Genomic DNA, 27,973 nt, shown 5'->3' with positions numbered 1-27,973 from the left:
ATTATGATTCTGCCTGTTGCTTTAAACCCTGAAGCAATTCCTTTTTCCTTTTTTTTTCCCCCTTAAAAAAGTAATTTTACTAAAATAATATTTAAAAAATATTGATTTATTCACTGTTCTAGTTTTTTAATTGTCCTAGATGGGACCAAAATGAGCTTAGCGAAGTTGTGCAGTGTACCAATCAAGGGGAGTTTAGTTGATAACCCGTTAGTGTTCTAAATTTTAGATCATGGGTTTAAGCTTCTTTGGAGACTTTGGAGCAAATAATAAAGGAAGCTCTCCTTATTTCTTGTCCAACTCGTTTGCGGCAATGGTATTTTGAATGTCGACTTTAAATCCTTGTATAGCTATTGCTTAGATCGGATTTTCTCGGGTTCGTAAGTTTGAGCTTAACCGCATACATATTATCAAACGCCATACGCCCGATAAAATCTACCCAACATCATGAAAAACAAAAGAGGGAAAAAGGTACTGTTTGAAAATTAAGTAAAAAATAAAAATGAAAATAACAAAGAGATTTCACTTTTGTTTTTGGGACCGCAGGGTGAGGGCTCGTGAATATTGTCAGAAGCGTTTGGCGTTTCACGGGAAGGTTTTGAATTGAATTGAATTGGATGAGAGGAGTTCATAATGGGTGGGGTGATCGATTAATGGTCTTTATTTGCATTACTTAAAACAGTAAAAAAAGAAGAAGAAGGAAAATCATCCGAAAAATTAATTACTTTCATGAAATTCCTCCAAGTTTTTAAATTTTAACTTGAAAAATTACAACGTTTACCTCCGTTTTCCTAATCTACCAATCCGTTTATTAGGCTGTCAAAACTGCTGACGTGACCGTTAACAGAACTGATGTGACAGATGGTTGCTTATGTGAATAACATGTCACAAACTTTTTAACTGAAAAAATCACATAATTTGCTTTTTTCTCTCATTTACTAAAATATCAACAACATTTTCCTCATCTACCAAAATATCAATAACTTTGAAAAATCACATAGTTTGATTATATTCCTTCATCTACCAAAATATGGCTTTTTTCAAAAATTATATCTACCAAAATATGACTTCTTTGAATGATTATAAGTTTGAATTATGGACCTATATATATTGATTTGAATGTTAAAAGAATTTTTAACAGAAAAGAATTGTTAGAACAATTATAAATTTGTTATTTGCAAATCAAAAAAATATTCATATATGTTATCACATTAAATAATATAGAAATTTAGACATATTATATTGCAAAAATAATAACAATACCAAAAGAACAATTCCAGCAGAACTAGTGCATACCAACATCTATAAAATTTTAGTATGGTTATTTAGCATAGTTGAACTTGTTGGTCACGGGAGCCGATTACTTTAGCACGATTCAACTTATTTTGACATGGTTATTTTGGCATGGTTCATGTAAATATAAATTTCTAGGACCGATTGTTATTAAATTTTGATAATGAGATACAATGATAATGTTAAATATAGAAATTGATCATATTTGCATTATCAAAATTTAACACGTAAACTACAAACACAAAATTGAAAAATCCTAAAATTCAAAAAAAAAATTATGTGCAAGAAAAAGATTAAATAGCTGAAGAGCTCACCTACAAAAATCTAACGGTTGATGTACCTAAAATTAAACTACGTACATGTGAGAAAATAACAATCGATCCTAGATATCTATATCTATATGCTTTAAAAATAAAACTAAAATTCATTTTTCTAAGAAATTAAAAAATCCGAGGAAATAACTACCATTTCCACAAATACATATTTATTTATTTTTAAAATTTAAAATAAAAATTTAAAAATAAAGAAAACTCAGAAAATCAATAAAATGGTGAATGATCCCACAAATCTATAACTATATATTTATAAAATTCAAAATTTTATTATTTAGAAAAAGCTCAAAAAATTGAGAAAATTTCATTTAAAAGAGAAGTGTTCTGGGACTATTTGGCACGACTCACTTTTGTTCTGCTTTTATATATATACAGATAGGAACTCAGACATATTATAGTGCAAAGACAATAACCATAATAAAATAATCGTTCCAGCAGAACTTCTGTCCAACAAGTTGAACCATGCTAAAATTTTATAGAGATTGGTCTGCACAAATTTTGTTGAAATGGTTATGTTGGCATGATATGTCTAAGTTCCTATATTACTTAATATAATAACAGATGTGGACTTTTTTTATTTGCTAATAACAAACTTATAACTGTTATAACACTTCTTTTCTATTTAATTTTTTTTAACATTCAAATCAACATACATATATATATAAGTACCTAATTCAAACTTATAATCATTCAAAGAAGTCATATTTTGGTAGATGTAATTTTTGAAAGAAGCCATATTTTGGTAGATGAAGGAACAAAAACAAACTATGTGATTTTTTAAAATTATTGATATTTTGGTAAATGAGGGAAAATTTATTGATATTTTGATAGATGTGGGAAAAAAGCAAACTACGTGATTTTTTGGATTAAAAAATTTGTGGCATGCCATTCACGTGGGCAACCGTCTGCCACATCAGCATTGTTAACGACCACGTCAGTAGTTTTCACGGTCCCATTAACAGATTGATAGATGAGAGAAATTGAGGCAAATATTGTGATTTTTCAGGCCAAAATTTTAAAAAATGGTATATCGAAGAATTTCATGAATGTAATTGATTTTTCAGTCTATTTCAAAAAAAAAAACAGTTGGAATGATTTTGCTTTCAGAAAAGCCCTCCCTTTTATTTAATTAATTAATTAATAATCTCAATTAGAAATTAGCGTGTACCATGATATTTGGAAACCTAATTAGTTTCGACTAATTCAGTTCGAACTAAGTCGGCTCACTGAGAGGTAAAAAGTCTCTCAGTCATTTTTTTCCATTCAAAATACTTGAATCAAGACTTTTTATATAAAGAACAAGTGTGCAACCACTTGAACTGATACATTATTTGCGAAGACCAAGAAATTGACATAAACAATAATAAGATAAGCATCACGGTGAGTTGCTGATGGGGACTATTATTCTAAAATGATTAGTCCCGTCATTAGACAGTGCTTTGCAGCCTATACAAATTTATAATCTCGACAACATTCTAGGGAGGTGGAGAAATCCTCTTCCTTTGGGAAATTAAAAAAAAAAAGAACTGTTCAATAATTCTATAATGATGATATTTAAGGCTGTCAAGGGTTTTTTTTCAAAGGCCCTTTTTCCTAAATTTTTTATATTATTTTGAGCCATGGAATATTGGGAGCAGCAAAACAAAGATGAAAGCTGAGGAGAGCTGTTGTGTTGTTGCAGCCAGCAGAGAATTGTGATGTGGAGGAGACAGCATTCTTCTGAACAGCATGGGAGGATTGATATCTTATATATAAGGCTCGTTTTCAAGTAAAATTGTGCAAATGTTTCAATTTTGGTTGAAAGATATGCCTTCTATTTTGTTTCCTTCTCCTATCCATTCTGCTTCTAGTCTGCTACATTGTTCGATTCTTCCGATGTTATTTATCGATATCTAGAGAGCAAAATGTAACACAAAAAAGAATCTAAATTAAGGGGTTTCTAGAGTTAATACGATCGAGTTGAACCAAGAACGGACTGAACCATGTGGGAGACAACATTCTTCTTAACAGCATGGGGAAATTGATTTCCTAAGGGCTGAAACTATGCAAATGTTTCAATTTTGGATGAAAGATATGTCCTATTTTGTTCCTTCTCCTAGCCATTCTGCTTCCAGGCTGCCAAATTCCCTTTTCTTTAATGTTTTTATAGATATCTGAAAAGCAATCTCTCTCTTTTCCCTTTTAATGTTGTTTAAGGCATCAAGTTAACCTAAATTTAGCGTTTGTGAGATGTAATGGCGAGTTGAGTGAAAGCAGGGACCGATTACTCTCTTGGAGGATACCAGCAAGAGCACTAGACTGTTATTTATAAGTTTGAAAATTACGACCTATCATGACTCTCTTCTTAGTTCAATCTGATAGTAAGATTTTCAAACTCATATTATGAAATCGCAACTCATGATGTACCATAAAGTACTAATTTGATTGTGCATGTTGGGATGCCAAACATGTCTTGTATGGTCATTAGAAGAATTAAGTCACTGAAAAAACAACGCTGGCATGATCAATTAAATCAGTTAAAATAAAAATCATAATATTAGTGTTACCCTATCTAGCCACACATGGAGGTGCCTAAAGTCCACTAGACTGCCCTTTCTTGCAAAATCATAAAAGGAAGAGAGAAAATGATGCATTTAGCAATCTTATTCTCCCTGAATTTATCTCTATGACCTTATTTGCCTTTGCATTACTCATATTTGTCCGTAATGATAATGTGGTCAAAACCTAGCTACAAAGGCTAATATTGAGCTAACTGCGAGCCCGATATCTCGAGGATTGTACCTTTGGCTTTGGGATAAATCACATGAACACCCATTATTAGAATAGACCCACTGCTTTTTCCATGGAAAGTCGAGGAAATTCTAATTATTAATTTACCATACAATTTATATATATACATGAATCTTTTGTCCCCACCAAAAAACAAATGTCACATATAGATCTAGTGTGGCATAAATTAGCAGCCTTTACTCCATATTGTAATTTTCGATGTGGGCCAGCTTTCACTGTAAAGAAAATGACAGAAATATGAGAGTGAAAATAAAAACAAGAAACAAAAGAAAGGAAAAGGAAAGGAAAGGAAAGAACAATTTATGGGATAAACATAAAGTAATCCTAGTGGCCTTTGTTTACATTAAATAATGTCTCCAGTTCGAGTTTTGTGAATGAACGTTCATATTGAGAGAGTTTTAATCATTAATAGGCTGATTCGACTCGAATCAGATTAGTCATGATCATTGAACATCGGGACTCAAAAAAAAAAAGCCATGGGGGATGGTACCAAAAAATTGTCCTAGGGAAGCCCAAAAGGTAAAAGGGGGCTGCCTAATTTCTCTTCTTGAATCGAAAAACTTGACAGTCACTAAGTTGTAGTTTTCAACGGTAGAGAAGAATGAGGCACAGTCGTGTTATATCTATTTTGTTCCCATGAAAAGGAGGAACAATTGCACTCTTCTTCAGTTTTTGTTCTCTTTGGTCGTATTAGAATCGTCTCATCTGTCACTCCATACAATAACAAAGGAACCTAATGGATAACTCCGATATTTTTTGGATTATAATGGAGCCCGAGAGTATAATAAATTAAAGATATGAAAAGGTGATGCAAATGGGTTTAGAAGGTATAAATTTTACAGAAGATCAATTAACTAAATGAGATTTGAACGAGTTAATAACCTTTATACAACATAATGTGCAAAATATAGGTTTTTTTTAATACTATTCATGAAGGCTATATGGAGACTCAATGAGCAATATATAAAGGACTTTTCATATTGTGAATGTTAATCAAATAAACATCAGGTTAGATCTCGATGGAGTTATATAATGCTGTTCACAAAGTTGTCGCAAACAGTGAAACAGTGAAATAGCTCAAGAACTTAAATCCCGTTTGGTTTTGCAATCTAATTTTAAGATTTTAACTCTAACTTTAATTCTACTCACTATATAATAAAAATAAACTCTTCTAATTCAAAAAGGTGGGCCTCATATATAAACTCACATACAACTTCATTATACTAAATTCAATGTTTAATACTAAATTCTCTCAACTATTCATTACTTTTTCAATAATTCAACAACACAATTATTACGCAATCATCACTTTCTCTTAACTATTCATTACTTTTTCATACTTTTTCTCATAATTCAACGACACAATTATTACAATCCAATTAAAATCAAAATTCAACTCCACTCAACTCTAAAATCAAACACACATTTAGTATTGGATGCATTTTAGTGCAATTTTAATCATCAATGGAATTGTTCACCTAAAAAAATCATCTATGGAATTTTATTGATTACCTTTTATATCGTACTAGGGAACGTGCTTGCGCTTCGCCGCAGGTACAAAAGTTTCCTCAAATAATTTGTTAGACAAATGCAATATTAATAAATTATTATTTATAGTACCAACTTATATTTATATATGATTATAATATCCGAAAATAATAGATTTGGAATATTTAAAGTAGTAAGGATAAATGGAAAAAATATTACTTGTAATTCAAAAAGTATGTGTATAATAACTCTTTACGCTTTGTCTACAATTTATTTATAATAGTTATAAATCTATGTTCTATTTTATTAGGCTATTTTCTCAATCGATATTTGCTAAGATATTGAAATATATAAAAAGAATTTATTTGATATTTTATTAAGAAAACTATTATGATATATCATGACTTATTATATAACCAGGGTATACACCTAAAAGTATATGGTACTCTAAATTACTTTCAGAGCTATGTTACTATTACAAAAGTATTAAATGAATTGCTTAAAAATTTCATTATATTAAAAAACCTTATTAACTCTCAAGAAACCACCGTATAATCAATTTAATCAATTCATTAAAAAAATAAATACAATAAATATTATTATTTTAATTAAAGAAAATATGTCCAAAGAAATACTAAAGAAAAATGCCAATCACATATTGTTATTTTATTATTAAATAAATATGCATATTTTTTAGGAAATTAAGAATTATTTAAATTATATTAAACTTTTCTTTATTTATTTTAACAATCATTATTGGCCTTATAAAAGTTACATTAAGTAAATCTCTCAACAAAATGATTGGTTATTTTATTTTAAATTATTCATATTCAGAATACTTAATTTATGAAATATGAGAGAGTATAAGACAGTAATAAATATTTAACTTTAAAACTTTATAGAATTTATGATTATCACAATATTTTTTTTGATAACAACAAGTTTATTCTCTCTAGGCCCATGAACACTTCAGAAGCCCATGAATCCAAGTAAGTTCATGTGCAAGCACATGTGCAGGTGGCCTTACCAAGAGCTACGCGCGCAATGGGGAATTTGAACCTACAACCTTGTGAACTACTCACAAAGCGTACGCAAGTCCTAACCACTTACGCTAACCCTTAGGGGTTAATGATTATCATTATATTAATATATAGAAAAATTGATTTTATATTGTATAAACTTTAATATGGTAAATTTCAAACTTACGCTAGATAATGTAATTGAAGTGATCATAAGCAAGTATTTCATGTAAAATATGTCATAGACATATAATCCCAATTATCAATTTAATCAGTAAGAAAATTAGAATTATAAATATTCAAAATTCCTAGATTTAGGGTTTTAGGTTTTTTAGGGTAAGGAGATCTCATTACCCTAAAACCACAGGTTTCCGCAAAGTCGTAAGACCATGTATGGGGGCTGACGCTTGCCCTGTGTCGGAAGGTCAAGGAAGTTGATGACCTGATGACGAGGGAGTCGACGATCGAAGCCCCGGTGGACGAAGACTGTAACTATAACAGTCCTAAGGTAGGGAAATTTCTTGTCGGGTAAGTTCCAACCCGCACAAAAGGCGTAACGATCTGGGCACCACATTAGCATAGAACACATATTTCGATAAGAAAATGGAAGAAAATACTTAAAGTCAACCCCTTATTGAGCCACTTTTCTTTCTATAAACGTATAACTTAGTTTTTATGATATTATGATATTATTTCAAACAATATTATTCTTTAATAATTTTTTATATCACCACGCATGGTACGTACAGTCTCGGGCGTGAGTCTTATAATTGGAGAATATTCACGATCGGGGAAGATTTATTCCTTAGTGGGTCGTCTTCACTCGAACCTAGATTAATCGGACCTATTGGACTTTCGAATATTACATGGAGCACACTGAAAAATCAAAAATGAAAAGTGACTATTTCAATTAATGACTAATTGTTGAGCCGAAAAATTGATGATGAATTGAAATAGACTTTTTATTAACGTGGATTGATCACGTTGGTTTTAGGTGAGTCGGCACTTATTATCCTTCGATAAGGCATCAGTGAAAGATTTGTGATATGAGAAAATTTACAATTGGGAGAGATTTATCCCTTAATGGGTCGATCTCGCTCGAATCTTGATTAATCGGACCCAATAAATTTCAGAATAACAAATACTATACACTAAGGAAAAATGAAATCCGTATAATTAAATTTAATAAGAATAGAAAATACAAAAAAAATTAAAAAAACAGGAGGAATGCGGCTGCGGATGGGAAAAACCCACCTACGGTCCCCCTCCATCAGACGGACCTTTCATTTTTTAGTCTAATATCATGTATAATAGTATATACGATACAAAGCTTGTCACTCTTTATTTCCTTAGATGATGGACCAAAAGATTATGGTGCACGTTAATATTACTGCAATGGCTAGATATCTCATCTCAAGAATGACTCTTTCAGGGATGAACTCAAGATTTAGATTTAGGGGTGATATGAGGGGCAAATATAAGATTGTTTTACTAAGTTGGAGGCCAATATGAGAAATTTCATCCAAATTCAAGAACTATATATGAATTTCCTTAATTTATGAAAATACTTGGGGGTGACTGCCATGGTCCATCCTTGGACTTCCCCCATTAAAGAGCGGGACTTCTCAACTCAAAGTCGATCCTCTTCTATAATCATTGGAATTGAGTACTCATATATGACATAGACAATATATGCAAATGGAGAATTTGCATGTTTGCCAAATTACACTAATTAAATTTAATTTCTCAAAGCAAGAGATTGTAGCGCAATGACGCATATCTTCATCTGTCAACCAAGAGATTTCAGGTTCAATTCTCATGGTAAGACTACTAGTGCGTCTTTATTAACTATATTGGACATTCTAATAGGCCCATGAGCCCTCCTCATATAATTTTAATCTCTCACCGCTAAATAGCTAGAAATTAATATTTATTTATATACACTTATTTTAGAAATCTACTAGGTGTAAAGTTAATTGTAGATATCCTACCGAAAAAGTTGATTGTTGATAATAAGGCAGGCGGAAATCCTAATAACTGGGGACATGGCCCAAGGTGTAAAGCCCAATTTCCAGGCCCTTTGCTACAAGATCCTAAGCCTACATGTGTTGCTAACTTGCTATAAATTGAAGGGTCCCGAAAGGGGAAGTGCAAGTCGCATTGTTTCCCATACAATATAGCAATAGACACAACACTCGCCGCTACCTCTCATCTCCGATCACCAGAAATTCATTGCTTACCGTACTGCTGACCATATTCAGACGTTTATCACCGTGACACTGCCGTATAGGGCTTTAGCTCTATCAATTTTAATATCGAATTATATTCTCAAAGTGATTAATTAAAGAAATAGATATGATTTCTTGAGGTTACATTCAGTTTAAAACTGTTATGCTTGAGATAAGTCCATCAGATAAGCGTTCGTTGAGTTATCCAATTGTCAATGGCAAGTTAAATCAAGCAGGGACCGACTGACAGGTGATAACTCTCATGGAGTAGCAACAAGAGCATTAGAATGCTATATATGCACTCGAAAGATGCAGCCTCTCAAGACTCTTTCTCAATCCATTCTAACAGTGAGATTTTCAAACTCATATTATTAACTGATCGCAACCCAAATGTATCGGAAGATACTGATCTGGTTATGCATGTTGGGATGCGAAACGTGCCTTGATATGTTCACCTGTTAAGAACTAAGCTATTGGAACAATGACCTTGCCATAATCAAAATCCATCAAATGAGTCGTAAAATTAGCATATGTGACCCTAGCTAGCTACACACATTGAAATACTTGACTGCCCTTTCTAGCAGAATCTCACTTTTGACCAAATAATTTGCGACTATCACATATGAGGAAGAGAGGAAAATGATGCATTTGGTCATCTTATTCTCCCTGAATTTATCACTATGACCTTATTTGCCTTGCATTACTCGTCCTTGTCCATAACGATAATGTTGTCAAAACCTATAGGCTAATACATCTTGTGCTAATTGGGAGCCCGATATCTCGAGAACAGTACCTTTGGCTTTGGGACAAATCACATGAGCACCCACTAATTAATAGAATAGACCGACTGCTTTTTCCAAGGAAAGAAGAGGTCCTGATTATTAATTTACCGTACATTATGTATATATATATATATATGTATGTATGTATGAGCTTATTCGGGTGCAGGGACGGAACATGTTCATAAGAATATAATCGATTACAAAATAAATATAGTCGATTGGAGTAACATGTTATTTATTATGTTACCCTGGATCGATTCCGTTTCGAGACTGAATAAATTTTCATATATATATATATATATTGAACATATATGAATCTTTTGTCCTCATCAAAAAGCAAATGTCACGTATGGATTTAGAGAGGCATAAATTGGCAGCCTTTACTCCATATTGTAATTTCCGACGTGGGCCAGCTTTCACTTTAAAGAAAATGACAGAAATATGAGGGTGAAAATAAAAAGAAAAAAAGGAAAGGAAAGGAAAGAACAAGCTATGGGATCGATCCGGGTCTGTTAATAGTTTGGTACTAATTTTCTTTAAATAAAATCTAGAATTCGAATCTTGTGAGTGAAAAAATTTCATATTTCAGAGTTTTATCATCTAATAGATTGATCTGGTTTGAACTTAATTAATTTGACATTGTGTATGTCATGATACATATAGAAACAAGAAAAAAAATTATGGGGATGGCATCAAAAATTTGTACTAGGGAAATCTTGTTTCGAGTAAAATCAAGAAACTCCACTTTCGATGCCTGCTAGGTGAATCTCTCATGAGATTAGAGTTGCCAAGCATGCTAGGGCACAGTCCCAATGATTGGTTGCGAAATCACCGGCTGACCTCACGGAGATAGAGCATGGCGCCACGGCCTGTAGGTCTAGTTGATAGATAGGTTTAGGAGAAATGTCATTGAAGTGGTTGACAATGCCAGTCGGACGATTATGCGACCTAAGGATTTGGCCACTAGGATTCTTCCCAATACAGGTGCTAACAATCGGATAATTTCTAGAAACGGCTAGAAGCCGGTCTTGGATGTGTGATCTCACGGCCTTAGTTGGCTCGTGAGGAGTTGTATGACTTCGTGGGGAGTTGTATGACTTCGTGGGCTAATTAGCCGGAAGTGGCATAAAGTACTGGGTCTCAGCTATTAGAAGCCGAAAAGGGTGAGCGCAAGCCGGAACCCTAGCTCATGGAAACCTCCTTGATCTTGGAACCAAGACGGATAAAAGGACATGCCGATGGATCGGCAGGATTTTGTCGGAAGGTTAGTGCATTTTAAGGAAATAGTGCATGGAAAGTAGATATTGAAGATGCAAGTTCAAGGAATATAAAGACTGATGTGCCGAAGGGATAATACAATAGATATATTTAACTTCAATAGGCAAGACATTAGAGTGCTGCCCAAGACGACAAAAACTGGAAATAATATAGCAAACTAAGCAATTAACTACCCTAGGACAATGGAAAATATTGTTCCAGTTATTACCTAAATGCGTACGACTAATTAGAGAAAGACGAATAGAATGTGGACATGGGCAGCATGTCCAAGTCTTCTCCAGCAATGCAATCTTCCATATATATTGCCATGTATATCTTCTTCCTTGGAAATTATCTTCCATCTTGGGCTCCTTGGACTATTCATCTTCCAATTCGGTATCAAGGACGCCATCTTAAGATCAAACTCGAATAGAAATTCCTTGATGCTCACTCAATCTTCGTACGTGCTCAAGAATTCATCCACGTCTGTTCTTGCCTATGCTTGAAAATAATCCACGATTTTCATCTTCGATTCACCCACCCATTTCACTGCATTTCGGGTCGGGTATTATCGCTAATTCGGATTGGGCATGTCATGGGCTTCGATTGTGGGCTATCCTGCTTGCATAGGCCAATCTCGTGGACCTTACATGCCTAATTCTCATTTATCGCAAAGTGCGAAAAATGGATATAAACAATACCCCTGTATGCCTAACAATACGAGAGCATTAATTAAGGCTAGAGATGTAATTATGATTTGCCGCACGAGCCTAACTTAAAAATGAGTGTAAACAATATCCTTGCATGACGAGCAGTCCTCGAAAGTGCAAAAAATGACCATATCCTCTCTTTTGTCTTCTTTCTTATCCAAATAAACAGGATAAAAGAAATCGTTTCATGTATGCGCCTTCAAAATGGACCTTCCATTTGGGCTTCAATTTAATTTCAATTCTAGGCCTAATCAGCCCACTCGGCCTCAAATCTCAACGGGCTTTAATCCAATTGCATAAACCTGGTTGTAGTTTCGGGAATTCCGAAACATGGTGTCAGTAGTTCCCAAGGATCCCCTCCATGCGAATTTACTCGTACCACAGCTGGTCTATGCGAGGGAGGAGAGAGACAGCACGGTCCATTACATTCCTGGCGTGGTTGATGAACTTGTTCTTCATCTCCATCTCTGCATATTTAAGCCACAAAGTGTGGTTCCTGTAATCAACATCCAAGGCACGTTCCTACACCACGCAGGCCCTGTTGAAGTCCTTATGTGACTTCTCCCACTGCGCATACATCACCCGCACAGCAACGTTCCATCTAACTCCGCAGATGAGATCCTCAAATTCCTTACACCTCCTCAAACAGTAGTCTGCAAGCTCAGTGGAATCCGTAAATTTCTGCTTTGGGGGCTGGATCTCAGCCTCCTGCCACTACCAGTCCTCACGTAGAATCTGCTCCGCGGTGATTTGGAATGGCACAGGCGCCTTGTTCTTAACCCTCGTTGGACGTGGGAGCAGCGGTATTATGGAATAGCGACGAACATAGCGAGGGATCGGATCTATTGCTAATCTGTCAAAATATTTTACCGGCGGATTAACGAGGGATTAGTGAGGGCTACTTAGCGAGGGATCGGATCCCTAGCTAAGAACAACATTTTTAGTAGTGCCACCTGTGTGGGAGTGGACTGCGCGACCAAGGGAGCTAATTCTCTCAATGACTGATTTTGCTGACTTATAGTATATTTAGGCTAAAGAGATATATGAGCCAGAAAATATTAGCTTGACAACTGTCCCATATAAACAAGAGATTAGTTTTATATAGCAAAGGAGTCTGCTGGATGCCGCGGATCTTCAAAATAGATTTCAGTCAAGAATATTTTCATATGATAAAAGTGTGATAAATGATGTTAGTAATATTGGAAAGTATAAATATTAATAAATTAATATCGCCTCACTTATTTTAAAATTGTGATAACACTCTAAATTTGAAATTCCCTTAATTTAATAAACATATAGAGATATAATTAATTTTATAGAGAAAAAATGAAAAATTTAAATAAATAACATGACAAGAAAGTATGAAATTATAAAAGTTTATATGTAATATTAAATATAGAGATATAATTAATTTTATGAATATTAAAATATTAATTCGTGCTTTACAGGTATGCCATATCTATTTGTGTTACACATAGAATTGTCACTGTATTTATTAGGATATAATTCTACTTAATTCCTTTGCATTAGTATCTCATATTTTTTTATATGTTACTATGTAGTTTGTCCTTACTGCAACGTATTTCATTTGGTCCCGATACCTTTTTGACACATGATATCATGCTAGAATTAACTCAAATATTATGAGGATTCTTTTATTTAACAATAAAATGCAAAAAATATATGGGGCGTATTATAGCATTTGAAAATATGCACCATATTATAATAATATAATAAACCTATAATTACGAAATATTATAATTATTATAATTTTATTAAGTACAAATTTAATTGAAAAATCATTATTGAGAATCCCGTTAATTTTAAATGGTCTCCGAAATTCATTTAAAGCACTAGCGACCATGACCGATCCAAGCGAGGATTATCAATAGCCTCCATAACCCTGCATTTCACCAAAAATTGGCGGCGAATTAAAATATAAATGTATGAAAGCATTAGATGACATTATAAACTAATATAAAAATCAAAATAAAAAAATTATTGCCTTGACCAGTGTCCATTAAAACAAGAGATTTATTTTTATTGATAGATACATAGATTGGTGGCTACTTAAAGTAAAAATTTTATATTTAAGTAAATAAATTATTAAAATATAAATATATATAAGCCTTCGAAGAGATTATAAACTAATATAAATTTTTTTTTAAAAAAAAGTAAAATTTTATTGGCTTGACATTCAAACAAGAGATTTAGTTTTATAGATAGAGAGATAGATAGATGGTTGGATGGATTGTAAAATAGAAAGGTCAAAAATTTGAAAAATCTCTATTCTAATCCCATCAGCCGAACCCACCTCAGGTCCACTATCACACACACATATATACATATACATATACATATATATATATAATAAATTGTTTACTACTTCTCTATTCCTATTCCACAAGAGGCAGAGCAGCTCGTTGGGGAAGGACGAGATTTTTTTTTTTTGCGCTGGATAAAAGGGGTCGAGGGCGACCGGTGTAGCAACCTCCACAAGGTATAATCATACAGGCTTGAACCCCGCTGCGGATGTCAAATTTGTGACATAACTATACCATGACTCAAGGTCATGTGCTTGTTACCGCAATGCTAATGAGGTATCATAAGAACACCATCAATCAGAGGTCCTGGGATTTACATGTGTCCATTCAAACAAGAGATTTAGTTTTATAGATAAACAGATAGAAGATAGATAAATAGATAGATAGATAGATAGATGGTTGGATGAATTGTAAAATAAAAAGGTCAAAATTTTGAAAATGCTCTATTCGAATCCCATCAGCCGAGCCCACCTCAGGTCCGCTATCACACCCGCATATATACATATGTTATGTATAAATTGTTTACTACTTCTCTATTCCTACTCCATAAGAGGCAGAGCAGCTTGTCCGGGAAGGAGGAGATTTTTTTTGCCAGATAAAAGGGGTCGGGGGCGACCAGTGTAGCAACCTCCACAGGACGTAACCATACGAGTCCAAACCTAACTGCGTATTGTCCGATTTGAGGCATAATTGCACCATGACTCAAGGTCTTGGGCTTATCATTGCAATTCCAATGAAGTATCAGAGGAATACCGCTTGTCCGTAAGTTGATAATTGGAGTACTACTTTCGCAAGACGGCAAATAAGGGGGACATTTCCCCCCTATTTGCTCCCAAGGAGACTTGAACTTCCAACCTTAGTACTTGGAATATTAGCATATTACCAGCTGAGTTAAAGCTCATTGGTGGAGAAGGAGGAGACTTGTTGCTGAAGAGTGGTGAGGAACTCAAGAAGGGAAGTGTTGGGCTCAAGAAACAAGTACTGGAATTACTATGTACTTGTGCCTGGTCAGTTATATTAAAAGGGCAAGAATTTCGGGGGTTGAGGAAATGGTATCAAATTGAACATGTCAAGATATTATATCTGCATTGTAAAGTGAAGATAAAGTTGCAAGCCCTTTCAGATGACTATTCAGAAACAATAACAATTCAGAATTCATAATATGAGAGTTTTGCGTGTGTCCCTTTTCCATAAATTGGGCATAGATCGTAGATTTATTATTTATACCGTTGTATGGGCATGCATTAATATCCGGGATTTGAGCCAACTGAACAATCTATGTACAATTTTTTGGCATCCAACATCTAAGTCCGATCGTGTAAGACAATAACTGTTGATTTTTGTGCAATCTAACCTCAGAGTCCATATTGAGTTTTGCCCATATACTTCATCAAAGAAGGTCTCGATAACCAAGATATTCCAAATTCGATATTCAATTGAGTTAATTGTGTCACTTTATTAATTATTAGAATTTATATCTCATTGTATCAGACCACAAGCCTTACTTGTATTCGAAAGAAAAAGAAACTATAAGGCCCTGTTTGATTTGTAAATTTGATTTTAGAATCATGATTTTGATTTTAATTCAACACACTCCACAACAAAAATACATGTTTTCCAAGTCAAATTTATAATCTCATCTCATTTATCATTTTTCACAATCAAAATCAAAATCAAAATCAAACTTACTTTAACTCTAAAATCAAATGCACCATAATTTCTCTTTCTTCTATATTCTCTCCGCTCTTCGAGAACTTGCTCTCTTCCTTAGTCTTGTTGTATAAAAATTGATTTTTTTTGTCCTTGTGACTCTCCTTGTCACAGCTGACATATTTATTGCAATTATATGCTAGATTGAGAATGTTATGATATAAACTAAGAGAGTTTACAATCATGCCTAACCTGTATAACCATGAGGTGTAGTGCAACTGTAATATTGTCCAACAGTGCTTAATTTGCCCATGAGGCGGGAGCTAAAAATACACCAGAAAAATCTTATGACTAAAGTGAGCGGATATCTAAATGGAAATTATCAGTTCAAACCAAATAGTAATTTGTATGGGAAATGACATTGATGCCACACATCCTCCATCCGGCAAGAAGGGCCTCGGGGAATTGGAGGGGGAATTTTATTAGCATGGAATGGTTCTTCGCCGTAGATATTTTCTTTTTCTGCTTTTGATGAGATCGATCACGGATTTTCTTGTCCGAGACTAATTACATTTTTACGTCAATCCAATCTTGGTCACGAGATATTTTCAATGAATTTTTTTTCTTATCTTGTTTTCGTTTACAAGGAGGTCACTGACCTTACGCAAAAAGATAGAAATTTCAATAACTAATAAATGAACACATGTACTCCACTAAGTATAGAATATGAAATCTCTTAATTATCAGGTGAGAGCGTATATTTTTTTTTCCTTATCTTTAAATGGTTAAAATTTACGAGTTTAGTAGGGTTCAGGAGAGCTGGAACGGATAACAAAGAGAGAAAAAGCATGTCTAGGTCGGAGTTGGAAAATATAATACATGTATAAGAAATTTTCTATGTAATTCCACCGTGTGATATTTAATAAAATATCGATACGATTAAAGTGTCTCCACCCTATTAAGTACTTCATATTACAAGGTACATATAAAAGAGCAAGTGCTGTCACATAGCAAACCAACAATCACAACTTCAACACCATCATTTTTTGTAAATTTTAATGTCTCTCCATCTCGATTCCATATAGTTGCTAGATTTCTCCGGTGCTGCATAGACCCCGCACTTGAAATAGAGGTCTCCCGGTCCCTGGTCGTGCCCTTCATACTTCTGTTCGCCGTCAATGAAAACAGTCAACTTGCCTTTGCCCACATCGTGGATCACGTTCAATCTGAACCACTTGTCGTACAGATCTGTAGCCACCAGGTCGTACTTGTAGTACCTCATGACCCCATTGTAAATCCTTAGCTGCAACGTCGTAGCCCCTTCTGCTGCACCATGGATCTGCATAATGGTTACCCCAGAAGTGCCTCTTGGCACATAAGCGTAGCCCTCAAACTGCCATACTCCCGATGAATAGTCGCATCCCTACCAAAAGACCATGCATTGATACATACAGTAAATCTCATACAATGTCTAGTAAATGTAGGAAAACTAGGAATGCATATTTGTGTGGGTGTGATGTTAGGCAATACTTTGATACGAATCTCTGTGCGAGGTCGGGTGTCGCTTCCTGGCTTGAAGGGCTTGTCATGGTTGTATACCCAAAGCTTGTTAACTCCATCCACATGGCTGTAACGATCAGTCAGCGGCACGTTGTATGGTTTCTCAAGTACAAAATTTCCATTCTGCAATGGAACTGGTGTAAATCCGTCGGTTGGATCAGCACTAGCATAGCGCTGCGGCCCCAGGAAACTCACAAGTAGGGCAGAGAAAAAGATCAGACGGTAATAATTGAAGGAACACATCGGTTTTGCGAATTCTTGAATAGTTTTTGGTGAGAATATTGTAATACGCATGTCGAACTGATTCTAGTCCTCAGGGTTTGGAAATATGGTATTTATAGAGACAGGCCTCATATGTTTGATGATGGAACATGTCGGCCCGATAAATTCGGAAATAATTTGGAGATATCAAAGGATGTAACTTGTCCAATTTTGAAAGTCAGGAAGGTGATAGCGTTGGGCTCGTCGATTGTACTTTTCGTAACCTGGTTAGATCATAGATTCCAAATTAATCTTCTTTTACCCTTCCCATATCCCCGCTGAGCTCATTTTTGTCTATTTCGCTTCTTTCATATAATAAGGAGGGAATCAAAGTTCCCTTGCTTATCGGTCTTTCATACCATAACAGACTTTTATATTGTAGATGGTTCGTGAAAACTAATTTTATGCTAACGATTTCTGTAATCGCAACACGTGTATTATAGGTGTTATAAGAAAATGAACTCTACAACCGAGAGGTTTGATATGCCCGGAAGTTAATAATTCGGCTGACATTACTCGATTCCAAGTTTTACGTGACAATCAGATTACATGCTTTACGAAACATGTAGCTCCAGCGGGTTTACACTCATAGGATTGGGTTTGCATTTTTTTGTTTTTCAATTTATTTAATTTTTGGCAATATTACTATTTTTGTGGCAATATAAGTATTTAACAAATTTGACAAAATGTCAATATGAACGACCAGTATCAAAGAGGGTGTAATATAATCAAAAGAGAGTGCAGTGCAATTATAAGAGAGTGTAGTGCAGTAACGTATGTTTTCGTCTGACAATCAAGAAGTTGCAAGTTCGATACTTATATACCCCTTTATTAGCAATTAATTTTTTTTATTGTACTAAATCCATGGACCTCCCGGTAATCAAGAAGTTTCATGTTCGATACTTGTTGTGGGATCATCCGTGCCTTTTTTTTTTTCTTTGTGAACCCCAGTATCCAAAAACTCAGTTGGAAACCGACTAATCCAATCGAGCCGAATCGGCCCAATAAAGAGTAAAGTTCTCATAGCGAGAATTTTCTACTTTCACATGGACTCGACCCAAGGCCTTGCTTAAGCAAGACAAGCGCCGAATCGCTTAAAGCAATCCACGTGTCCCTTTATTAACTATTAAAATTCCTTATTTTATTGTACTAAGACGATTGACTTTCCTTGTAACTGAAATATGATCCGCAAGTGGAAAATATAGTTGCGTATAGAAGGGGACCGTGGCACGATATGGTAACAACTTATGAAGATGGATTTACAGCATTAAGCAACAACTGAAGGCGACAGGGGCAAGGTATTCGTGGCAGAGACGGCTGCAAAGTAATTAACGTCTGCTTTCGTAAATCTGATAATTAATGTGGACACTCATAAGCATTACATAACGTACTTTGCGTTGTTGAGTTGCATATGCTCAATTGGTTACTCAATCATGTTTAGTCAATTTTCTTATGGCACGAGTATCCATATACGCAGATGGGAATACTAATTTGGCATCTTGCTCATTTTAAGATGCTAGCTCTGAGAACACCTTTGCAAAGAGATCGCTTAATATTCCCATATGTCGCTTTCGAATGTAGGAGTTTCATAGCATAACATCTTAGTGAGTAAATAAACTTTTGAATGTGGATGTGATGTTGCGAAAGCGTGGATTACCGGCCATAACCATAGATCAATTTAGAACATTGGGTTGGACGTAATAAGAGCATCTAGGGGAACCTCTAAGACCCAAAGGTTAGTAGGTGTGTACGGCAACGGCCATCCGTTATTGTTTTATAATCTTATTATACTGGGCATGGAATTCGTACATCACAAGGGATAGAAAATGTTCCATTACCTTTTTTATCAAGTTTATGATACGTGTAAAATTGTTAAAGATTATAATTTGACATCAATAAAATATATTATAAATATATAGATATACACGACTATTGGCATTTGAATTTACAATTTAATATTAAAGAAGTTAAAAAAATGTAATTGTACGTTACTAAAATTGATACTTTTATGATGAAATCTAAATTACGTCATTTGGTAACAATATTTCCTACTGATGAAACCGGTCATAATCTGAGACTAAAATTTCTATTTATAATATGCTGATAGATTGATTTAATAAATTATACCAAACGTACATTATACAAATATAATATCTTAGCTTAATATTAAAATTTGTGATTAAAACTATAAAATTAAAAACTTTCATAAATCTTCCAGATTTTACAAAATCTTATGTAGGAAATATTCTATAAATTTTTGGATAATCAAATTTATAAGAAACATTTATTTAAAATGAAAAACCAAAAACTAAGAAAATTCATTGAGTGATCTGGATGCTTTGACTTTTGTGGCCATTAAATCGAGTCCGGATAAAAACTACATTGAGTAGTAGGGTTGTGAGGCCATCAGGTCAAGCCTAGCTGAAGTCCGCTTTGATATATATATATTAGGAAATTAGCTTGTGTGTTGTCGGAATAGTACGAAATATATATTTACATGAAAAATTGATCAAACACTCAAAAAATAATTATATTATTAGGAAATTTGAAAATTTAAAATATACTGTGTATAAATTACTATTGCAGTATACTGAATTTTTCATCAGATCGAAAAAATTTATTGTTATTTGAATAAATTAAAAATGCAGAGCGTATTCTATAGAGTACAATATCTTAACAATTATATTATATGCAAAACTAAAATTTCAAAAGAAAATTTGTAATGTTCAAAATATTCACATATATTTTACAAATTATTGTATATTACCAGATTATATTTATTTGAAAAATTTTAGATTTCAGATTATATTGTAAAGATTATCACATCTTATAAATTATATTTATTTGAAAAAAATTAAAATTTCAAATAATTATTTAAATTGTAATAAAAAAAAACCCAAAAAAAGGAGAGAATTCCAAATTTGAATAAACAAAATTTTGAGAAGTATTTTATAGATTACCATATCTTATCAATTATACTTATTTGCAAAATCAAAGTTTCAAATAGAACAGTTGACATGGGGCCAGTGCAGGATGTATTGCATATACCTGTCCTGGATGATGCTTGTAATGTTGGAAATGATACAGAAAAACTTCCTGTGCCATCTGTAACATCTGATCGTTGAAATGAATCCGCACAAGGTATTGAGGAAGCTATCTCCAACGGGTCTACTCAGACTACTGAAAGTACCCAATTGGCACAATCTGAAGACACTGGTCCACATCGCTTGACACATGCACAGTGGCAAGCAACTCCTGGAGTCCAGCACACTACTCTTAAAGGTGATGATATCACCAAAGGGGAAGAAATAGACAATATCTGTTGGATCAATGAGATCAACAATACGGTCCCACCCTCCTTTCTCTATACACCACAGAGCCTAATTTGTGAAGGTGCATCTGTCAGGTTTTCTCTTGCTCAGATCGATGGCTGAAGCTGTTGTCCAAGTTGCAGTGTTGATTGCCTGTCATCAACTGTGCCCTATGCTTGTGCTGGTGCAAATTAAATGGAGGTGAGTTTGCATATACAGTAAGAGGCCTTGAGAAGGAAAGTTTTTTTGGAAGAGTGTACTGCTATGATTCGTGAACACAGAAGGCGCTCCCACTTCCATTGCCAAGAGTGTCCCCTTGAAAGATCAAATGGTGGGGCTCTACAAGCCTGCGAAGGCCACCTAAAAAGAAATTTATCAAGGAGTGCTGGAGAGAGTGCAGCTGTAGGAGGCGCTGTGGCAATCGGGTGGTTCAGTGGGGCATAAGTTGCAGTTTGCAAGTATGCAAATGCTTGGCACACAAGATTGTCTGTTATTGGCTTTATATTCTCATGAAGCCTGAAAATATGGAAACTCGTAAAGATACAACAGCAGCTAAAGACCAAGTCCAAAGGCCGCCGCATTGTATAAGGAACAATGTTTCATTTCACCTCTTCCTCTCCACAATAGTGCCCAAATGCTAAGGACTCTTATCCAAGACCGAGCAGGAGCTTTAGTGCAGCCAGGCTCCATTCTTTGAAAATGATCAGATTCAGGAGCGCAGCCGCCACTGGCAAGCAAGGCTTGACCAAGTAATCAAACTTGCCAACAAACTTAGAGAGAGTAATCCTGAAAAGTGCAAAAGGGAAGTTTTCCAATTCCACCTCCAGTGCATGGAAAGCAATGAGAGAGCCCAGCATATGTGTCCCTTGGAGGAAGGCTATGGTTTGCTGGGCAAATACCTCATTTATATGCTTCATAAGGTAGCACTAAAATCACATATTCTCCTTATCTTCCTTCTTATGATTTTTAGTTATTCAATTTCATGAACATCAACGCTCCTATTGCTGTACTTTTCAATTATAACATTTTATACTGCATAAACTACTGAGATTGCAAACTGAGTGTTCGTGTTGAATCTAATACACAAGTAAGTTCCTGAGCAAGCCCGAACTTGACTTTTTTCAAGGTATGATCCAAGCTTGACCTTGCCAACACACGACTCGACTCGACTCGACTCAGCTCGGCTCAGGTACGTATACAAACCAGTACCCCCCCCCCCCCCCCCCCCCCCCCCCCCCCCTTAAGATGCTTTTGAAGGGGAGGGTGGTCAACTCACCCTATTTATTACATGCAAACTATTTTTGGATCTGAAAGGAAATGGGAGGGACAATCCAAATAAGAGATTAGTAAAATGAAATTTCACATATCAAAGAAGGTGTAGTGCAATGACGCACTCATTCGCCTGGCAATCAAGAGATTCCAAATTCGATATTCATTGAGACCACCTATATCCCTTTATTAGTTATTATTATTAAGATTAAGATTAAGATTTTCATTTTATTATAAGTGTGTGGTTGAAGGTCATCCAAAGTGGAAAGTTGCATATTCCATCTCATATCAGGTCTCCTAACCCGAATTACTGAGGAAGACTTCGCCCATTTCTGGCCTAGTCCATTGTCGAGGCCGAGATTTAATATTTAATTGATAACACCACAGTTAAATTGCTTATGCAGATGTTTTCAAGGGTGCATTTTACACAAGGTCAAGTGTTAAAGTTTATGTTGTCATGTGAGGATAGCGTGTGGTGATTGAAATCTTCAATCCAAAGACAATAAAAGAAAACCCTGGATGTATAAGAAATTTGGCTCCATTCATTTACCAGCTTAAGCAGATCTGGGTTGGGTATAGACCTTTATCATAATGGCAATTTCATTCTTTAAAATTGTTTAGTTCTTCAATCCATGGGTCTCTTTATAATTGAAATAGTTCAGTTCTTTGATATTTTCTAGAGAAATTTAAATAAAAAAAAGGGATAGTCCAATTTGCAGTGACAACGACGCTATTGATCCCGACCTTGAGTTATAATTAAGACATTAAGAATATAATTGTGTACATGGCGCGACTTCCATGGTCATCTTCTGTCGGCCAGATGTCTCGGTATCACCTTCATTTTTTTTTTTTTGCTGCATTGTAAATTTGGATTTACATACAATGTTCTTATGTTTTATCCGGTTTTCGTTTTATGGAAGTCCATCTTAACATAGTAACATTATTATATTATCTTATAGTTGGATTAGTTTTCCTGGCAAACTAAGTCAACGATTGGTGGATTGTATGCTATCCATGCAAATAGCCAAGCGGATGGAGAGATAGCTGATGCACCCTTTCGCATTACATGGTAAATGATCAAAGCACAAAAAAACTCTTTCCCTATGATTTAAGTTTCTTTTAACCTCCGTTTGGATAGAAAGAGAGACGAAAGGAAAGGAAAGAAAAGAGGCAGAAAATTTTATCAGGGATCAGTTCTCGAAAATTCTATAAGACTTTCCTTCCCTTCCCTTCTTTGCCCTAATTCATGGATAAATTAAAAGCTGCACGATATATCAATTAAGTAGAGACTTGATCATGAATTTAATTGGTATATGTATTTGAAGAATACATATACGCATTCTACACAATACTTATAAAAATTAGGCATATGTATTCGAATAATCTCTTGTACTATATATGTATTCTATATCTTGAGATTGTCTCCCTACCCACTTTCATCGATTATGTACCATCCATGATTCGTATTGACAATCTCATATGGGACCCCTGCGTATATATGCTGCACGCACCCAGAAAGAAATTTATATGTTGAAACAGAGCACGGATATTTAGATTTTACATGGTAGGCACGCACCTGCCAAAGGAAGGGTATCCAATTAATGTCAATTCTAGAGCGGACGAAGACCAATTCCTGGCCTTAAAATAGGATTTCCATGGTTAGCTCAGATTATGTGCATTTCATGGAGATCTGGAGGATATTATAGTTGATCCATAGCGTGCGAACTCCATCATGGTAGTGATTATCAGCCCAATCCTTCTTCCATGGTGTCGATACGAGTCGAAAAATTCTTTTCAATTTATGACACTAGTATCCATCCTTTAATTGGTAAGACCCATCAAAGCTAAATTCCACCGATTGGTACTCCGCAGGAGTTCACTTAAAAACACCATATAATCTATAGTATTCATGTAATAAAAATCATGGAGGCGAAATAGGACGGGGTTTTATTTAACAGTTTGCATTCTGATGCTTTCAAAGGAATAAAGGTTGTGATGATCAATTGAAAGTCGTCCGACCAAAAGTAGAAACAAAATAAATTGGAGAACAATTGAGATAGACGTGGACTGTGATTGGTCATAATCCCAAACAGCGGTAGTTGAAATTCATATGATAAGCTACTCGGGAGATCGAATGAAAACGATTCAAATACTGAACGACAATGTAAATTGGTCCCTAGAACATTATCTACCTTAATGACCTGAAATTATCTAATCAATGGACACCATCAATCAAAATGCATTCAGTATATTGATGGGAAATAATCCACTGTAGAATGCCAAGACCACGAATCGTGTAGTTTGTACTTTCTATCATAGACCAATTGCTGTCAAAGAAATCTTCCGAGTATAAATCATTATTGGATGCTTTCACCTTCTTGTAGTTGAAATTTAAAAACAAATACGAGTGTTTTTCCCCATAGTCCGAGCCACGACGTCTGACATTACACACAAACCCGAAGCACACCATGATTTCTCCGAAGATTGATGAGATGCCTTTTGGCGTAATATTTGTGACTAGTTCGCATTAGAGCTTGCAAATCTTCTTAAATTAAATGAGGATTTCAACTGGCATTGGCAATAGAATTTCCACCAGAATATATAGTTTGGCATAACTTGATATAGTTCTTCTCCTCGCCGAGCTTCTTTGTTGATGTTCGCTCCATAATCCAGGTTTGCATTCGCAACAAAACTAGGTGGAGTGATAAATGTTTATTCCAAGAAAATAATACAAAGAAAATGGAACTAATCAGAACTTATGAAATCGATTTAAAAGATTTTATTGTTTTTGCAATACAATTATTATTTATGTTATTTTAGAAATTATATTGATTTTAGAATAACCTTACATTTGAAAACAATTCTACTCAATGTTTTTAGTATATCCTCCAAATTCACCGATTTATCAACAAAAGGGTTTGGTATATAAATTTTATGGTATAAAAGCTGATTTCTCTGGCTAAACCCACCACAAACCCATCGTCACATGGGGCATATATCGCTACGGGTAGGCACGGAACTGTTCGGTACTGTTTTTGGCATAAACCGTAACCATTCCGAATTTTCAGTTCAAGAATTTCAGAAACCGTAACTGTATTAGAATGAAAAAACCTTCTCAAAATATAATCGGTTTTCTGATTCGGTAAACCAGACCGTACCGATATTTAGAAAATTTTAAAAAAAATCTAAAATCAAGAACAAAAAGACTCCAAACCATTCACTAACAATTCAACACATCACAAAGATAAAAATGGGAATTAGCCAATTAGGAATTTAGATTATTAGTTTGACATTTCTTTGATTAACTATAATATAATATTATATATATATATATATAATATAGACAAGTATGTAAAAATGAAATGGGAATCGCTAAACTAGGATTTTTTTTTCAAAAGACGAAGATTCCATTGACTTTCATATTATATTAATATTAACTATAATAATATAAATTAAAAATATCTATATTCAGCAAGAAATGGTTAATTGCAGTTTCTAATTTTAAAAATCATAACCGTCTCATGACCAGTTTTTCTTTCAAATTTCCGAACAGAATTATTCCCGTAACTGATTAATTCGGTTTTTCCGGTTCGGTTAGGAACGGTTTTGCAGGATGATTCAGTTTTCTTGGTTTGTGAAGATTTCTGGAGAACTTGGCAGGGGCAGGGCAGATTGGACGACTGCTTTATGAGTGATCATCTCGTTGACTTCCTTATCAGTGCTCGTCACGTTAATAGCCTAGTTAGATTCAATGAAGCATTTAACTCAATACCTTCTCGCGTTCTATTTCCTCTGGTTCTGTTTAAGGAGAGAACTAGGTAATAATATCGGTTACATGGTTAAGTTACTATTTTGAAAGTTCGGGAATTGATAACATTAAGGTTACATTCATGTCATCCTCTTTTCTGTTCTAGCTGATTTAGTGCGTATAACTTGCCCAAACATGTAATACGTCGAGCAATACAACCTGGAAACTTACCGGACTCCAGTGGTCCGACCCATGACAATTAAACTTTTACTTATTCTAAAATTAGCAGTTATTTTTCTACAATTATATTTTAGCACTTTTTGTTTCAGCAACAATACTTCCAAACCAAAGCCTTAAATTCTTGGTCCCTTCCCATTCCCTCCCTACCCTCAGCACATAGGTACACTATAATAAAAGGCAAGAAGTCACACCGACGTTTTATTATTATACTATATATTACACGGGGCCATTTTATTTCTTGTAAATCTTGATATCCCTCCACCTAGACTCCATGTAATAGCTTATATTAGCAGGAGCAGCATATACTCCACACTTGAAGTACAGGTCTCCTGGCCCCTTGTCCGGCACTTGAAACCTTTGGTTGCCATCGAGGAAGACGGTCACGCTCCCTCCGTCGACGTCATGGATTATGTTGAGCCTGAACCACTTATCGTACATGTCTGTCGCTATCAGATCCGTGCTGTAGTACCTCATGTCCCCATAATAGATCCTCAGTATGATTGTGGTTGCTCCCTTAGCCGCTCCATGTATTTGAGCAATCGTGGCCCCTGATGTCCCATTTGGCACGAAACCATACCCTTCAAACTGCCATACTCCGCACGAGTAATCCAGGCCCTGTATTTATGAGAAATTTCCAAACAACAGGCCAAGCGGCAAATACATTATAATTTATGCATTTGAGATTCGTTGTACTAGGAAAACCAATATTTATGATATCATATTTCACATACCCGGATGCGGATTTCAGTCCGTGGCTGGGTATGGCTGTTGGGATCATGTGGCTTGTCATCAGCATAGACCCATAACTTGCGGACCCCATCTATGAAACTGTACCGTTGCTCGAGCGGAATGTCGTACGGCTTCTGCAGCTCAAAATTGTATTCCGTGAGCGGCACCTCGGTGAAGCCATCGATAGGATCAGCATTGGAATACTCTCCCAAGCTCGAGATTACGAAAGATAAGAGCATTGGGCAGATCAAGGACAGCTCTATGATCATGGTTGATTATCCCAGAATCAGAAGTTTTTATGGAACTATGAGAAGTTGAAGCGCTCTATAAGTAGGGAAAGGGAGTTGAGAAGGGATTAATCAAAAATTAGAATGATCAGAGTATAATATTAAGGTAGAAATTTGGATTTTTGTCTTCTGGATTTTTGTGTATATTTAATATCAAGTTCATTTCACCTACTGACATGGAAAATGACATGAAACCGATATATGTGGTGTCGTTAAATAAACATATTAAGGTCCAAATAATAACATCATGAACGGGACCAGTTCATTTAAGTTCATGGCTTCTGATGCCTTGTAATTTATGCTGGCAGCATCAAATTTATCGCGGGGAATCTTTGATATTTCACCGAGAAAGGGATATTATGATTAGCTTTAAAGTTTCGGCCCGCTTCCTGCTATGGAAACAAGTCTGGTCATTCCGGTGAAACAGAGCAGCACACTCAATGTTCATGTCAGATAGTCTAATGAAACTACGAAGATATGAAATACTTATAATTGATAATTTCACGAAGAATGTAATAGTTCGTAGTCAAGAGTGCTGATGCTGCAAATGCCCTTTTATCAATCAACTTGGTAACTCTACTGCTTTGTCGTTTGATTTTTTAATCATCGTCAGCTGGTCTTGGTTAAGGACTCCCTTGCACTAGCAGCAATTGCTTGTATATCGTGCATTATGGTCGAAATACAAGTTCACAGTTAGG

At 35.0% G+C, this 27,973-nt stretch overlaps 2 protein-coding genes across 2 annotated transcripts; both read right to left on the bottom strand.

Moving 5' to 3' along the window:
• Positions 1-16,743: 16,743 nt before the first annotated feature.
• On the bottom strand, positions 16,744-17,739 carry LOC116189087 (citrate-binding protein-like). The gene is made up of 2 exons (XM_031518616.1): positions 17,401-17,739; positions 16,744-17,293 (listed from the first exon to the last, which is right to left on the bottom strand). Exons 1-2 carry the CDS (start codon positions 17,722-17,724, stop codon positions 16,910-16,912), a joined length of 708 nt encoding a protein of 235 aa, XP_031374476.1. The 5' UTR covers positions 17,725-17,739; the 3' UTR covers positions 16,744-16,909.
• An 8,691-nt stretch (positions 17,740-26,430) lies between these two features.
• On the bottom strand, positions 26,431-27,298 carry LOC116189146 (citrate-binding protein-like). The gene is made up of 2 exons (XM_031518687.1): positions 26,991-27,298; positions 26,431-26,874 (listed from the first exon to the last, which is right to left on the bottom strand). Exons 1-2 carry the CDS (start codon positions 27,255-27,257, stop codon positions 26,491-26,493), a joined length of 651 nt encoding a protein of 216 aa, XP_031374547.1. The 5' UTR covers positions 27,258-27,298; the 3' UTR covers positions 26,431-26,490.
• Positions 27,299-27,973: the final 675 nt, after the last annotated feature.

This window comes from Punica granatum, chromosome 8, assembly GCF_007655135.1.
Source record: "Punica granatum isolate Tunisia-2019 chromosome 8, ASM765513v2, whole genome shotgun sequence".
NCBI classification, from domain to species: domain Eukaryota; kingdom Viridiplantae; phylum Streptophyta; class Magnoliopsida; order Myrtales; family Lythraceae; genus Punica; species Punica granatum.
The sequence above is the reverse complement of the archived record's forward strand: the minus strand, read 5'-3'. Positions and strand labels throughout refer to the sequence as shown.